General features: G+C 39.8%; 3 protein-coding genes across 4 annotated transcripts; all 3 read left to right on the plus strand.

The window, feature by feature from the left end:
• Positions 1–615: 615 nt before the first annotated feature.
• Positions 616–4,355, plus strand: LOC143451312 (tumor necrosis factor receptor superfamily member 19-like). 2 transcript variants are annotated; one of them, XM_076951768.1, is made up of 10 exons: positions 616–865; positions 1,648–1,752; positions 1,826–1,930; positions 2,005–2,161; positions 2,292–2,423; positions 2,682–2,811; positions 2,960–3,091; positions 3,199–3,275; positions 3,470–3,534; positions 3,596–4,355. In XM_076951768.1, the coding sequence occupies exons 1-10, from the start codon at positions 824–826 to the stop codon at positions 3,599–3,601; spliced, it is 951 nt and encodes a 316-aa protein (XP_076807883.1). In that variant the 5' UTR covers positions 616–823; the 3' UTR covers positions 3,602–4,355. The 2 variants fall into 2 exon arrangements, with proteins under 2 accessions (XP_076807883.1, XP_076807884.1); XM_076951769.1 differs by having other exon boundaries at positions 636–865; positions 3,202–3,275.
• A 323-nt stretch (positions 4,356–4,678) lies between these two features.
• On the plus strand, positions 4,679–12,849 carry LOC143451313 (xylosyltransferase-like). Its single transcript, XM_076951770.1, has 15 exons — positions 4,679–4,878; positions 6,262–6,345; positions 6,752–6,907; positions 7,106–7,200; positions 7,777–7,905; positions 7,965–8,168; positions 8,375–8,570; positions 9,262–9,342; positions 9,444–9,513; positions 9,601–9,703; positions 9,911–10,049; positions 10,245–10,367; positions 10,581–10,808; positions 10,978–11,079; positions 11,197–12,849. The coding sequence occupies exons 1-15, from the start codon at positions 4,795–4,797 to the stop codon at positions 11,998–12,000; spliced, it is 2,598 nt and encodes an 865-aa protein (XP_076807885.1). The 5' UTR covers positions 4,679–4,794; the 3' UTR covers positions 12,001–12,849.
• Positions 12,850–13,441: 592 nt separating this feature from the next.
• Positions 13,442–15,408, plus strand: LOC143451315 (deoxyuridine 5'-triphosphate nucleotidohydrolase-like). Its single transcript, XM_076951772.1, has 5 exons — positions 13,442–13,462; positions 13,748–13,946; positions 14,499–14,710; positions 14,802–14,872; positions 15,229–15,408. The coding sequence occupies exons 2-5, from the start codon at positions 13,759–13,761 to the stop codon at positions 15,283–15,285; spliced, it is 528 nt and encodes a 175-aa protein (XP_076807887.1). The 5' UTR covers positions 13,442–13,462; positions 13,748–13,758; the 3' UTR covers positions 15,286–15,408.
• The last annotated feature ends 43 nt before the right edge of the window (positions 15,409–15,451 follow it).

Here is a 15,451-nt window from a genome sequence, read left to right on the forward strand (position 1 = left end):
TTCCAATGCACTTTGATTTACAAATGACAACGCTCCTTCATGCAGAGTACAGAATGTTTGAACAGTCGTAACAACATGAAGCGCCATCATTGACTTATCTACCGATATAATAAGGACAGGCGATAAAATTAGTTTGCTTAAGTCGGCATCATGCAGCGCGCTTAAAATATCAGCATGACAGCAAATATATTTAGATGGGAAATTGCGAAGCGTGCAATTTTTGTGGATACGAGGCTGATCCCCGAAAAGTGCCTTCTCCCGTTGTCAGGCAGCGAAACATTATTGGCGTCCGCATCCTAATCTCAAACACTTGACAAGATTCTGTCCGCGATGTTTTGACCACTTTTACGCTTTAACTCCACTCACATATCCCTTTAAAGTGCTCAAGTCAAATATTATTTGAGCAAAATCTTCATTAAGTCAGTTAATCTCAAAGCAGATCGAAGATACAGCGTCAGATAATAAATCGATTATTTGCCGTCGCTTAACCGAAGCGTTTAAATGACCTTTAAATCTATTTTATTGCTCTGACGTCGCAGAAACGACCCAAGCAGTCTGAAGAAATACTCCAAGTTGGTCCCAGCTTATATCAACATCGGTTCGTTAACGCGTAAAACTTCTTAGGCTTTGCCATAAGCGAGCTGTTGTGAAGATAAAGGGGCATGTCTGGACTTGTCTCGACGAGTTAAGACTCGGCAGGAAAGCTGTTTGCACGACATGTACTGACATTGGAATTATCAGATAAAATAGCGAGGAACGCGACGCGGCAGCACTTCTGTTACTGGCGTTTTTGTGAGCAGTTTGTGAAACTTCAAATACAAGAATGGACACTTTTCGTTTGCTAGTTGTGCTTCTTCATTTATGGGTGAGTAGGCCTATTTGTTTTTATTTTTATTTTGAATTATTTGCACCAAAGCTTGTAAGGCTTCATTCAGTGCAAAAGTGCACAACCACATAATGCATTTGGGGTATAGTGTATATAAGTGAATGTTTTAACCGTAATCGGTGAGTATAGATCATGCAGCTAATAGTTGTGTAGGCTAGTTAAAGATCGGGGGAATGGGTGTAGAGTATAGACCCATGCAAAAAATTGATTTAAACTATTTAGTGTTTAAATGAAGTTAGGCTAGATTTAGATTAGAAGGAGGATTAAGATTAGGTGAATGTGACTAGCCTATGTCATAACTTTTAAGTTGTAAGGTTAACAAGAAACCATGAAAAACAGCTTTGAACGCACAATTTGTTCCAGTGAAATAGTGACAGCCTAGTGCAGTTAGTGGAAAATATGGCAGTTTGTGCACACGATATTCATCAACATGCACGCGAAATCTTTTACTTCTAAGCTTGCTCTTGATATGGATTGAACCATCTTTACCTATGTTGGTATTGATACTTGAAACGTTTCTTCATGTTTAATGCCATGGTGCTGAACACATAAGCCTAATAGCTTCACTGCCTACCGTGGGGTCAGTTGCAGAAATGCACAACCAGCCTGCATGTTGTAACTTGTACTGGGCACGGTTGTCGCCACCAGTTTTGTACAAGTTGCGCAATTGTTAGGACAACGTGCAAGATGCCCTTATTATGGTAATGAAGGTAGTTAAGCTTGCCATGTGCTTATTGACTTTGCATATTTATGTCCTCCAGGTGGCGCAAGGTGCAATGTCATGTGATGGGGAGCATCAATATGTTGACGAGGAAGGTCATTGTCGGATGTGTGAGTTGTGTCCTCCTGGGTTTGAACCGAAACCTGTGAGTTGAATTTTCAGGAGGTTTTAAATTCATTGACTCATTGTCATGTGCAACCAAAATATATTTCTTCCAGTATCAATGTGGGTTTGGGACGAGGGACCATTTGTACGGGTGTCAGCCTTGTGGGGAGGAAACTTTTTCAACTTCAACTGGTTATAACTTCTGCCGCACGTGTTCTGTGAGTCACACACTCTATTGGATTTTATTCCTAATTTTTTGATTTTTCATTAATATAATGTGTTTATGTTGTAGCCCTGTGCGCGGTGGAATGCAGAACTCTCTGTCAAATGTACGAAGACGTACGACGCGCAGTGTGGAGTCTGCTTTCATGGTTTTTACAGACCTCGGAAATCAGATGGAAACACCGACATCGAATGTCACAAGTGTGCCAGCTCATTGAACCCATCTTGTATGTCGTGGATATATGTCTGGTGTTTTGTAAAGATAATCTCAGTTCTGCCTAAAGTGTGCATCCCTTGACAAGCCATATTTTGGATCCTGTGACGACATAATTTTAAACTGTCCTGCAATATTTCAAGGTGAGACGACAAACTGGAAGCATATCACTGTCGTGGTTTCTGTTGTTTGTGCCGCTTTGTTCATCGTCGTGTTGATTTCGATCGTGTACTTGGCCGTGATGAGATGTCGACGCCGTGGCAACAGCTCTAAAGGTTTTTATGTTTTTGTGTTGCATTTATTAATTTATGTTGTAAGGTCTAGACAAGTTGTTTACCTCCACAGTTGTCGTTTTAATTTGCTTGAGTCGTTGAAAGGATTCGAGAGCTTCCAAGTGCCACTTGTTGTAGTTAATCAACTCACACAGCGCAGCATTGCTTCAGTTCTGCTGCGATGTGAAAATACACCTCAGTGATTATAACCTCACAATTTATTGTCCACTGTCATATTTAAATACTTCCTCGTTATATAAGGTCTCTCGTCGATCGAAGGTTCTTCAAATCGAAGCTCGATGCAGGAAATAACCAAATGCAGCTCCAGCGATGCTCTGATAGGCTCATTTCGAGAACCACTTGACAACAACAAGAACCTAGGAAAAGAAAAGTAAGAATTCCATTGTTTTGTCACTGAGCACCTTTGTTGAAATTTTAAAAGCTGGTTCTTTAAATTTCAAGTTGTTTTTGATGTGAAAAGCTCCAGTTGTTCTGGCCCACCACTCTGCAATTGTGACCAAATAATCTGTTTATTCCAGATCAAAAGCTGAAATGTCCAATCACAACCGAGGAGATGAGATGACCTATAGTAACCTGCCTACAGCCCAGTTCGAGCAATCCAGTGTTTATCCAGACCTTCCAACCAGCCAGTTTGTCACCCCCAACTTCATGTAAGTCTGTCCATTGAGCGGGCAGTGAATTAAGCGTTGTAGTCCATGGGCTTTTATTTGTATCTCTTATTTTGTCTTACCAGTCTTTTGTTTATGATGTCATAAAGCAGGAATCAAGCCAGAGTGATTGTGATGTCTGAGAACAGAGGTGCTCACGCATCATCAGTGAACACTTTATGGGAAGGTAGGTCACATGGTTACTTCTTTGTGATGTCATACTATGGTAATAGTGATGTAATTTTTTCATAATTATAAGTTTTCAAGCGAACTAGCGCGGCCGTCCTAAAATATTGGTCATTAGTCGATTTGTGGTATTGTAAGATGTCTATGAACGTAAGGAAGCATCGAGTGATTTAATGTTATTAACCTCTGACACAGACCATCACGTTGTGGACGCCTTCGACACCGCCTCTGTGAGCAAACAATCAACGACCTTCGACCAGGTAACCTGCACTTGGCGCTTGCTGTACTGATGACGTCATTAATTACTTCGTATTTGCGCAGATGTGACCAGTAGGTGGCGTACTTCAATCGCGAGTGCCTGACTGAAAGTTTGCATGACGTATTCTTCAGGATTATTACGTCATAACGCCCTTCAAGTGCATTTATTATGTGATGCTGTGATATTTATAAGGTGCACTGTATCTTCGTCTTTCGTCAAATCAGTGTTTTCATGCCAGTGACGTCATACAGTCATCTTGCGTAAGACTTCCTATCGTCCCGTGAAATGAAGCATTACATTCATGATACCTTGCTCACCAATCATATGAATTTTTATTGTGACTAAACAAGGCAATTATATTACGTCATATTCAACGTCACACAACTCTTAACTAACGTGATTACATTATGACGTCAATCTCATTGTGGTTTTGTTATAAAATGAAATGGTGTTGGACTTTTAGTTTCAAAGTTTTATGACGTGATTATGAAATATATTTTAAAATTGTTGCACTCATATTGCGCCTGTATGTTGCTGAGTGTTTCTCCAACGCTGCCTTGTAATATGACGGTATAATTGCCTGATTTCACTACAACCTTTTTCACGTCATCATCGTGAAATGACCTAAAACTTATTTTCGAATCATTTTTTAGGCGAATTGGTGCTTTTTGTCGTTTTGTGCCTTTAAATCAAATTCCATTATAATGTAATAATCATTTATTTTGACGTCATTGTTCATGGATTGTCTTTATTTAGCGACAATCACCTTTATAGTTCCGTACATTTTATATTTTGGTTTTGTCAATAAAAGTTTTTCGCTTAGTTCGAGGCTCGATTTATAGCTGAAGCATCCTCAATATCAAATCGATTCAGTCTTTGTAGGGCGAACGTTCACGTTTCTGCCAACCTGCGGTTTGACCCACCGCTGGTCCAAGATATTTCTACATAACCCCCAGCAGTACAAAAATAATAAATTCAATAATTAATTAGCCAAGTTGAAAAACACGAGCTGGCATAATTTTTATTCTATGTTCTTTATCGCTCCCTGTGGTCGTAAAAATGTTTTTACATCAAGCGCTAAGTGGCGAGAGAGAGTGTTACCAGTTTCGGCAAATTGGAAAGAGCCGAAAAAGTTTTCACAGCGCTGCTTGCACTTGGGGCGTAGAACGTAGCGAAAATTTAATGACTCGCCACGTCTTGACAGCTGCCGTGATATTGTGGCGCCGACCAAACTTCACTCCACTGAAGTTTCGACTTTGAAATGGGTCTCACCAGAAGTTTGAAAAGAATTTATAGAAAGTGGAAAATAATTGTTTTTATTTTAGGAATTGTTTTGCTAGTTCAAGTAAGTATTATTAAAGAATGGAAGTTTTGTCTGTTTTTATGAACAGTATAAATACCATTTTTTCAAATGTGATATGTTTAAGTCAGAATCATTGTTGACTTTTTGATAATTACCGTACGGTATGATCCACTTTACGGTTGTTAATTTATTTTATTTTTTATAAAATAAACAGTGTAATGTGAAGTGAATAATTTGACATGAATGACACTTGTCAATGTTTAATTGACACCAACGAAAGGTTACAGCAGGCTTATCTCTTAAATTAATTTGTAGTTGTTGAAACAATGATATTTAACTGAAATTACGAGTCATGCACCAACAAAGCTGCGTGACTAAAATTTGTAAACATACTATGAGTGGGACTGAAAGTTTTCGAAAAGAAATAAAGCAGACAGAGTTTCATGTTAGAGGCTGTACTGCAGCTTTGATGTGTTTTATAAATTGCTGTTGCGAGCACTTTGGTGGGTCTTAAACAAGAATGTACCCCCGGCTGGAAAGCACGGGAAATTGTGCAGGGAGAGACACAAAGTTTTGTGTGACACGGTTCACTACTGCACCTGTGATGAGTGAGACAGCTGCACGCACAAGATTCATCAGCATGCACACCAAGTTATTTTATCTTCACTCTGATTTATAATAAACAAAAAAATGATTGTTGTATGAACACCAATTTACAATAAATAAATTTTTGAATTTATGCTTCAGTGCACGACATCATGCCAAAATTTGTGTCTTCTCCTGATTTCTCATCGTAAACTGCCACGCCTTCTAGTTAGGACTGTTATTTGCTTATCTATTATAAATTAGCGTTAAAAAAAACCAGCTTGGCCTTGATTATTTGTTGGAAATGGGGCTGAAATTGTAACAGTTTGACGAGTCAGTTGATGATGATATTGATGTTGTGCTCATTTCATTATGAGATGTGTCTAAATCCAGGAGTATTTAGGAGTTTCACGTATCATATATACAGTTACCCAGCTAAAATATGTTACAATCAATAATAACAGCGCAGACAGTCGCTTCGTGGTGTCGAGTGCAATTTCGCTTCATTGTTCAATCAGTTGGTAGTTTTGCCAGGCATTAGCGTTGATTTGGTGGGACATGTTACTGTTATTACAAAGGGATTGTAGCCAGGGCTGCCAAAGGAAAAGAATTCTGCATATATCTGCCACATGAAATTTTCATATTGGTGAACTCATTTTATTTTGCACACCTGAAAAGCACATCCAAGTTCTGTCTGTGAGCACAATCAGTTTAGGGCCCACTGAACCTTATTTGTCCATCACTGACGTTGGACGAATTGAAGTAGACTTGTTCATATTCTGTCACAATAGTTTGTTTGTTTATGACATCACAAATGATGCAATATATCTTTTTTCCAAGTTTCTCCTCATCTTAAATTCGAGTCCGGGATTAGAAGAGGAGCAACTCCGAAGAGCAAAAGAGATTCAAGTCAAGCACCAACAGGTGTGAACATACCACATCATGGCATTATCAGATTGAAACACGCTCACATCGATATCATATAATTTTATCGTAAAATATTATTCAATGTTGTTGGTTTTGTTATGTTCAGGTTCATTGTAAAATGTGTATTGCAAACACATTTAGCTTATTGAAAGATTTAGAAACATTTTATACATATGAATAACTGCATTGTAGCAACAAAGTTTGTTCCTGCTGTTCGGTTGCTAGTTGTGGAGAAAATAATTATGCGTTATTGATCTATTTATCTTCCTGTGATGTCATCATCATGCAATTGTTTGATTCAGTTGAATGAATTCTTTGCATGGTTGTGCATATGCAACTGTGCTTTCCAAATGAATTGCTATAAAAATTATGCCAACACAATGGGTTTATTTTATCGTTTTAGGTTGCAAACGCGGTGCTGCAAGGAAAACGTCCACATCTTGAAAACGCTTATTTGAATGGCATAGACATCTTAAACCCGAAAGATCCCAAATTCCGAGAAGAATTTCTGAAGCATTCAGATAATCGTGTTGGAATTTTGGAGGATGGAGATTTAAAGGTTGGTTGGACACAGATGGTTGTTTTCTACGCAGGTTTCTTTCGTTCCATCCCCCTGAGATATGAAGCTATGGATCTCACATGAATTTATCATAATTTAACTCGTATATATTCGGAGCATTTCTTCCCCATTATGCTGAATTGGCTTGGTTGTGTATTTTAAATTCCTTGACTATATGTTGGACACTTTTTTCCGCAGATCAATAATGAAAATAAGGACATAGCGCCACCTAGTTTTGAAGATGACCAATTTGAAGAAGCCATATTTGATGAAAATTTTAAATTCAACCCGGTGTGAGTACAATTTATGATTATGATGTCATAAAGCTTGCAGCAGGTCACATGATTCAGTTCTTGGCATAAATTATTCAGGAAGTTGTCAAAGTAAGATGAACGTATGAGTTCCGCTGGCACTTATAACAATTACCACGTGATGTTGTTGCTTTAATACAGACATGTGCAACCAGTGGCCCGTGGGCCGCACTGCGGCCTGCCTGGTTGTTCCGTGCGGCCCGCGTGGTGCTCAGCAAAATGTTAGAACTTCATACTAGCCATCATTATTTCATGCAGTTTACATCAAAGCAATGGAAATTTTCGCACGCTGTGTATAGAAATATTGCCCTTTGTGATGCAACAATGCTGCGTTGCATAATTTCGCAATGCGAGATAAATTGTCGCACAAGTGTGTCATGGACTGCATTAAATCTATTTCTTAACTACATAAACTGCATAGGAAAGTCGTTTTACGATACTAATTTTTTCTTAAAAAATCATGTGGCCCGCGTTGTCATTCAAAATTTTGCATTTGGCCCTCCAGTGAAAAAGGTTGCACATGCCTGCTTTAATAAGTGGTTGCTTAATTTCCAACAGCTGTGAGGTTACTTTGAAAGATGCGCAGTCCGCCATATCTCGAGCAAAAAGCCAGCAATGCAAGCAAACAATCTCTGATGTCGCATGTAAGATGCAGGGGAATTCCCTCTTCCCAGAATCGATGCCAAGGTTCGTCGTCGTAATTTTCTCGCGTCATCTGCCTCAAGTCACATGACCTTGATTTACAGGACGTGTCCACATGACTTCAAGTTTGCGGCTGAGGCTCCGATTCCAGCACATTTCAGTGATAATTTGAAGCCGATCCGCATTTGCTACATCCTGGTCGTGCATGGACGGGCGTTCCGTCAATTTCGACGCTTGCTTCGAGTGCTTTATCACCGAGATCATTATTACTACATTCACGTGGACAAACGGTCTGACTACCTCCTCAGGTATGATTTCATGGTTTGGACTTTGGGGATAAATTTGCATTTATTTCTTCATTGTAAGACTATAAAGCTTTGCAAAGTGCAGGGCCATACAAATAGTTCCGTGGTGTTTGTATTTAATATCCTTCATGTTCCTTATAAGTATGTTGTGATATCATCTAATATATCAATGTTGCAAGTCTCTATTATAAAGTTGTTCGTGAACGCAGGGAGATTGTGAAAGAGACTGCGCAATATCCGAACGTGAAAGTTGCTCCTTGGAGGATGGCCACCATATGGGGAGGATCCAGCCTGCTCCAGATGCTGCTCCACGCTCTCACCGATGTCCTCTCTCTTTGGACGGATTGGGATTTCTTCATCAACCTCAGTGCCCTCGACTTTCCGATTGAGCACAACGATAAACTGGTTGGTTAATGGAGGTTTATGATTATTGGTTGAGGTATCCTTCAGTGAAGTGTGATGTCATAATGATTGATTGTTCTAAGTTGGGTTAGCTGTTGGTTCTTCCATGAAAACGAATTTCCTGTTTCCTGGGCAATTAGTTATTTGAGCTGATGAAATATACCCAGCTTGTCATTTGCAGTCGATGTGAAAAGTTGAAGACCCATTTAATGTATATCCTGGTCGTTATTCTCTTAAATGTTGAAAATGTCACAACTAGGCACTACCTTCACTTTAAGTCGATTATTTTCACGCCTATTTGTGATTCTATAGTCAAGCACCTCTGTGCTAGTATAAACTTCAGCCTTGGTTGTTGTAAAGTATTTATGTTTATATGATCTCTTTATGTGTGTTTTACGTGGTTTGGTCAAACATTAGTGATTAATTTGACAGTTCTCAAACCTTTTTAGCGTTGTTGCTTTGATGGACAAAGGAAAGTTTTTATAAGATGAGGAAGCCGGCCCTGCTTATAATAGAGCTTTGTTGGCATTTACTCTGCTGTTGTTAGTCATTTTTCTAAAAACATTTTATGATCAAATGATGTGGCTGATAATGCTGTGAACGGTTTCAAATTTTACTTCTTAAACGTAATTTGTGAAACTTTGTCTATGATGAACAGTTTTGATACGATCTGAGTTGACATTTTTGGTTGCAGATAAAATTTCTTTCAACGTATCACGACAAAAACTTTATGAAATCTCACGGACGTGAAGACGAAAAGTTCATCAGGAAACAGGTAAAAATTATTATTTCCACCACTTCTTTATTTCACATTTCCCTGGAATTTGAGCTCATGTCATATAAAATTCCATGAGTCACCTTAAATGCTTTGCTCAGGGTCTCAACCGAGTTTTCGTGGAATGCGACCAACATATGTGGAGACTTGGAGAAAGGGAATTACCCAAAGGTGATAATATCACGGCATGAAAATCTTACCACCATGTTTGAAGAATAAAAACTTACAAGACAAGTGATTGCGGATTTTCCTTCCAAGGTATCACCGTGAATGGGGGCAGTGACTGGGTCGCCATGAACCGACGTTTCTGTCAGCACATCATCAGGGGAAAAGATAAACTGTTGGTTGACCTCAAACACTGGTGAAATAGTTTTCCCAATATTGCCCAACTATGATGTCATAATGCACCTTATTATCAGTGCACAGACTTTGATAAAATAAGTTTATATACTAGAACTATTTTCTTTTTTTCCTGATTGGTTGAAATAATGAGAGTAGTAAAAGTATTATTTCAAAATACAAGACATATATGTGTCTAGTTTGACTAGTTATAAGATGTTTATGGCAGGTATCGCTACACACTGCTACCTGCTGAGTCGTTCTTCCACACATATGCACAGAACAGCGACAAGTGCGAGAGTTTCGTCGATAATAATCTGCGAGTGACCAATTGGAATCGAGCGCGAGGTTGCAAGTGCCAGTACAAGGTGAAGATTGTGGTTTGACGAGTCCTTGTGTTGCGCAATACGTCTATGGTTAGGTGTCATGGCTGTAAGAGCAAATACATGGACCCAAGCATAAGGATGGCAGCATGTTGAAGCCGCCAATGCTGTACATTGTGTTAGAACTTGCATAATTATGATCTTGTTGTGATGTCATAATCACGTCTCTGTGTTTCTCAGCACATCGTCGACTGGTGTGGCTGCTCACCTAACGACTTCTTCCCATCCGACCTTGTTAGACTTCAGACGACTCGACCGGTGTTCTTCGCGAGAAAATTTGAGGAAATCATTAACCAGGAAGTGGTAGGGTATTACTTCCTGTCGGTGACAGCAGAAATCATTTATCATAAAATATTTTTATGGTTGGTTTGACCTTAGAAATAATTCCCTAAGCCTTCTGTGCAATTGACCCGGTTATCACATGTTGATATTTTTCGGCGTTAAATTGTTAATTTGAAGAATTTATGTTTATTCTTGATGTCTCTTCATGTCATGAACATTCACATCATTCTTCAGGTCAATCATCTCGACTTCAAGTTATACGGGGAATACCCTCCCGGCACCCCGGGTCTGCAGTCGTACTGGGAGAGTTGCTATGACAACGCTGATGGCCCCACCTCGATCTCGGATTCTCGACTCACCCACTACGCCTCGTTCACTCGCATCGGACTCAGCATGCTCAACCACCAGTTGGCGCTACACAGCTCCGATGGCTGCCAGCTTGTGGTGAAGAAACTCAACCAGGTCACATGGTCACATAAACACAAAATAATTTTATTTCTTTGTGGGAATAATTTAGTGGAATGTTCATGTCATAATCCTGGCGGAATGGCATTGATATATTTTATGCAAAGTGACAAAGTGACAACACAAAGTGAACATTGATTAACTTGATCGACCTTCACTCATTCAGGTTGAGATTTACAAGCGCAGCGAAGAGTTTGTTGGTTATTTGGCCACAATTGATGCTTCATGGAAGAAACCAGACCCCAACAGTGCTGATATCAAACTACAGGCAAGTCAATGAAGTAGTTAGTTATAATATTACTACCATTGTACTGATTAGTTAATTAGTTACACCTGGTAGCGGTAGTGGTAGTTGCATTGCAAATCATTTCAATAAACTTTTCAGGTCTTTATCTCTCCGAGGACAACGTTCCGCATGATCGATTCCAATTCCCAGATCGGGCATCGACTAGAGGGCGCTGTTGTTGGCACGGAGTGGGACGTCAAGGAATTGACCCTCAGGGACTGGGGAGGGGTAATCGGACCCAACGATGAACCCCGCTTGGTCGCTAGGTGGCGCAAGAGTGATGAAGACTTCGTCGTGACTATCGTTGTTGTCGACCCGTTAAATGTCGTTGCCGACTACAATGACTTCAGGACCCCTTCAAAAGCGGCCGGGGTCACGGAAACCCCCCTGAGTCTGCGCAAACCCCTTCGCCCCGGGAGATGGGTTGTGCGATTCTACGTGCAGCGGCAGTTCCAGCAGGTGTGTGCCGAAGTTGATTTCTATGTGACCCCACTCGAGTTCGTAGAAGGTCGTGCAGGGGACACGAAGTTGAGTGAGTACAACCGGGGGGTTGAGGACGACGGGCAGCTGAATGCGGCGAACCGTAACCTCTACTCAGTGCGGACCACTCTCAGCTTAACAAAGGATGTTCAAGCTGCCCGCGACCTGGTCAGCAGCTCGCTGTCGCTGATGGGGACCAAGCTGCACTCGTGGGTCGACGGCATCCTGGGCTCAATGTGGCAGGCGAAGGACGTCTGCCTCATCTCCACCTCCTCCGAGTCGTGGCAGAAGTCGCAGCCAGGAGGGTGTGACCAGCGACATGACAGTGCCCCCAACCTCTGCCCCAACATGAACTGGTCGTCATTCTCACCCGACCCCAAATCAGAACTGGGTAAGGTGAAGCCAAATGGGAGAATCAGATGACGTCATTTATGACATCATCGTGTGAGTGATGCTGCTCATACTTTTTATTATTTCAGTATCGAGATAATGACGTACTTGTGACATCTCATTTAGTGAAAGTGTCTGAGTTGTTTCATAGTCACTGAAATAGTTCATATAACCGGCAGATGCAGTTTATTTGATCATAATATTCTTTTGTTGCTTTGAATCATGAATCGTGACGAGGTGGTGCCAGAATGCAGTAGAAAGCACTGACCAACACAGCCGGTGCATTGGTGCCATATACACAGTACCCTTCTTCTAGCCACTGTACTTGTAGTGTTAACATCGTCGATCGTGTTTTTATTATTTATTACAGATATTTAACCTTGTTCGTATTCTTGTAGGACTTCCCGCATTTACTATACCTACCTACCCATTCTACGTCTGTCATCGCACATAGATTTATACCTGACTGCTTTACTAGTTTATAATAATTTTCATGTTGCAAGAATTCAGTTATGAGGTATCGACGATCATTGTTTATTACGTCACAAAGGTGACGTTCATTGTTGACAAATTGCCGTACTTGGACTTGCTACCTCATAAACTTCACTGTTAGTTCAACAATGACCCGCCATTAACATCAAATTTTGATCCTGAGTGCGACCGTCACTTAATGGCTGCGAAATATATTTTCACTTTATAAGGTTGCTCGTAATTTGCATATAGTCCAACCACAAAATATCCGCTTATTGGTTGTAGTTCGTGATTTTTAATCTCTTCTTCATTTACTTAGTTCGTATTTTTTCATAAATCGTGAAAATTTGTGCCTTTCAATTAACTTTTGCATCAAATTGAAATTTTCGCAATAAACTATTTCCAAGATCCGTTCCAACCTGTTTTTTCAAAAATCTAACTTTAATGGAAATGAAAGTTTTCCCGGTGCAATTTAGCTTAGGTGTACGAAATCTCTTCTGGCCACCAGTTTAAATATCAGCAAAATGCATTCAATGGTAGACAGATTTGATCGAAATCACTCAGACGTAAGGTGGCGCTATAAAAGCACCAAAACGCGCGAAATCATAGATCCCGCGTTTTCATGTTAATTTCTGAAAGGAGGTAAAGCACAGCAGAGTAGGGGAGCTGCAGGATCGGTTATCAAGTGTTTAATTAGTAAGCTTACGCTAATGAAGTTCGTTTTAGTCGATATAACAATATTGAAACAACCGAAATGAAATTTGGTCTCATCGGCCAACCAGATTGAGAAGTATGGCAGGAAATTGTGCGTGCAAAGATGCAAATTTTGGCGTCCACCGATCCAACGATTGTTTGTTTATTTACTATAAAGTGGTGTTCAAACAACCAGCTTTACTTTGCTTATTATAAATCAGTGTTAAGATAAAAAATTTGACGTGCTCATTGATGAATCTTGTAAGCTTGTGCACGCCGCTGCTGTATCTTCCACCGTGGTCGGCCATCGCTCCTGGCTGCCATATCAATGGTAGTGTAGAGTGCGGCTGCTCATTAATATTCTCGCCGATTTTTTTTTATTTTCACGACATTTATAAAAGGCCTTAACCAACATAGAAGTTGGTTGTTTGAAAGCCAATACATAATAAATAAACACTTAAAGCTGCTTCAGTGCATGCCTTCCAGGCCGGAGAGCACTTTTCAACACCTACGAGAACCTACTAGGAGGAGCTACTAGGCTACTCTCCAGCCGGATTTTTGTTACTGTGATGTAACCCTCCGATATGCTGCTCATTGTCGCATACTTTGTTTTCAGACTTAAATTGAATGATCATGGCTTGTCAAGAGAAAGTTCGCGTTCCACTCCAGGAAGTCTCCTTTGAGAACGTTCCCGTGAAAAGAATGAAACAGGAACAATCTGATCATGATGTCGTGTTAAAATTTGCAAAAATATCGGAGCATGCCACCACTCCAACCAGAGGTTCGAAACTGGCAGCTGGATTCGATCTTTACAGGTTTGACCATTGTTAACCAAATATTAGTCCTAAGATATCTCATTACAGCAGACTTGGTCTACATCAAACGGAGAGATTGAAAGATTTTCAAGTTGAATTTGTTTAAATGACTTCATTTAATTTGGTTTATCATTATAACTTGGAAATAAACTTCATTGTATTTTTATAAAAGCAGACGCTGTGTGCTGTAATATCTCAGTAAATTCTGCAATTCAGACTCTAATGCTTTGACCAATATCTGGTTGTAGTTTTCAACAGCCCACATGTTTAAATGGTTTAAATGTTGTCAAAAGTTTAATTGATTTTTTCAACAACTCTGCACTGTCTAGAAGCTTTGTCTGAGCTTTTTAAACCAGTTGCTTAGAATTTCCCAATTCCTAAAACAAAAGTTTGTCTGACCACCTGTTTATGATATAAAAAGCATTTTAACTATTAAAGACTTTGTGAGGCTTCTATTTAAACAACCAAATACTAGAATATTCAATTTAATTTGCTCTCCTATAGACGACATCTTTATGTGAACTAACAAAACCCACTCTATGTTGTTTTCAGTGCTTATGAGTACAGCATTGCACCCCACGCAAAAGTTCTTGCCAAAACTGATATTCAGATAGCGCTACCTAGTGGATGCTATGGTCGAGTTGCCCCACGATCAGGACTTGCGCACAAGCACTTCATTGACGTCGGAGCTGGGGTCATCGATCAGGATTATCGGGGAAATGTCGGAGTCATCCTGTTCAATTTCAGCGACCAAGAATTTCTGGGTTGCTTATTTGTTGACTTTCTTTCTATTGAGCAATTGATTTGACTTCAACTACTCGTGATGTTTTTTTAACTTTTGATGATTTTTTTCAGTTAAGAGAGGCGACAGAATTGCACAACTAATTTGTGAACGGATTTTTCTTCCAGAGCTGAGAGAGTGCGAGGTACAAATCCATGTTGTTTGTGTTTAGAGTCTTGTCATTGATGCAGTTTTTGAAACAAACCTGTAAAGTAACTGTTGCACGATTTTGAGATGACATGTTTTTTTTTATAATTGAAAAGTTTTGCCAACTTCCACAAATAGCAAGCTAAGTTGTTAGGAGAGTCATAATGTGTTGGTTTAATTATTTTCTTATTAAAGTTTTAAACTTTTATTTGGGTGTGACAGTCACTTTAAGATGTTTTTGTAAATATATGATGTCGCTTTTTATGATTGATGATTAAAATATGTTTGACTCGTATCTACTAAAGAATGTCCGATGCTCACTTGTGAGGTAACAACTCACATTGTTCCTTGCAGAGCTTGGATGAGACCGCGCGAGGTGCTGGTGGGTTTGGATCAACTGGGCACAACTAGGTTCTCTGGTTTCATCTTTTGCTACCTGCAAGGAAATTATTGACATTTTTCTCCAGAAATCGTCACTTCTGTCATCACTGCCGTTGTTTGTATTGCCAATAGAAATCTTTTATAGAAAATTTACATGATTGTTATTGCCTGATGACATCAAAATTAGGCAGAGTGA

The sequence above is a fragment of the Clavelina lepadiformis genome, chromosome 4 (genome assembly GCF_947623445.1).
Source record: "Clavelina lepadiformis chromosome 4, kaClaLepa1.1, whole genome shotgun sequence".
Taxonomy (NCBI): Eukaryota; Metazoa; Chordata; class Ascidiacea; order Aplousobranchia; family Clavelinidae; genus Clavelina; species Clavelina lepadiformis.

Bases quoted from the DNA above. Each gene is read 5' to 3' on its own strand.
- LOC143451312 (XM_076951768.1), top strand. From the start codon at position 824: ATGGACACTTTTCGTTTGCTAGTTGTGCTTCTTCATTTATGG. The intron at 1,753-1,825 runs GTGAGTTGAATT...TATTTCTTCCAG, and splicing joins CTGGGTTTGAACCGAAACCT to TATCAATGTGGGTTTGGGAC. The intron at 2,162-2,291 runs GTATGTCGTGGA...CAATATTTCAAG, and splicing joins CAGCTCATTGAACCCATCTT to GTGAGACGACAAACTGGAAG.
- LOC143451313 (XM_076951770.1), top strand. From the start codon at position 4,795: ATGGGTCTCACCAGAAGTTTGAAAAGAATTTATAGAAAGTGGAAAATA. The intron at 9,343-9,443 runs GTAAAAATTATT...TGCTTTGCTCAG, and splicing joins AAAAGTTCATCAGGAAACAG to GGTCTCAACCGAGTTTTCGT. The intron at 9,514-9,600 runs GTGATAATATCA...TTTCCTTCCAAG, and splicing joins AGAAAGGGAATTACCCAAAG to GTATCACCGTGAATGGGGGC.
- LOC143451315 (XM_076951772.1), top strand. From the start codon at position 13,759: ATGATCATGGCTTGTCAAGAGAAAGTTCGCGTTCCACTCCAGGAAGTC. The intron at 13,947-14,498 runs GTTTGACCATTG...TGTTGTTTTCAG, and splicing joins GCTGGATTCGATCTTTACAG to TGCTTATGAGTACAGCATTG. The intron at 14,873-15,228 runs GTACAAATCCAT...TGTTCCTTGCAG, and splicing joins CAGAGCTGAGAGAGTGCGAG to AGCTTGGATGAGACCGCGCG.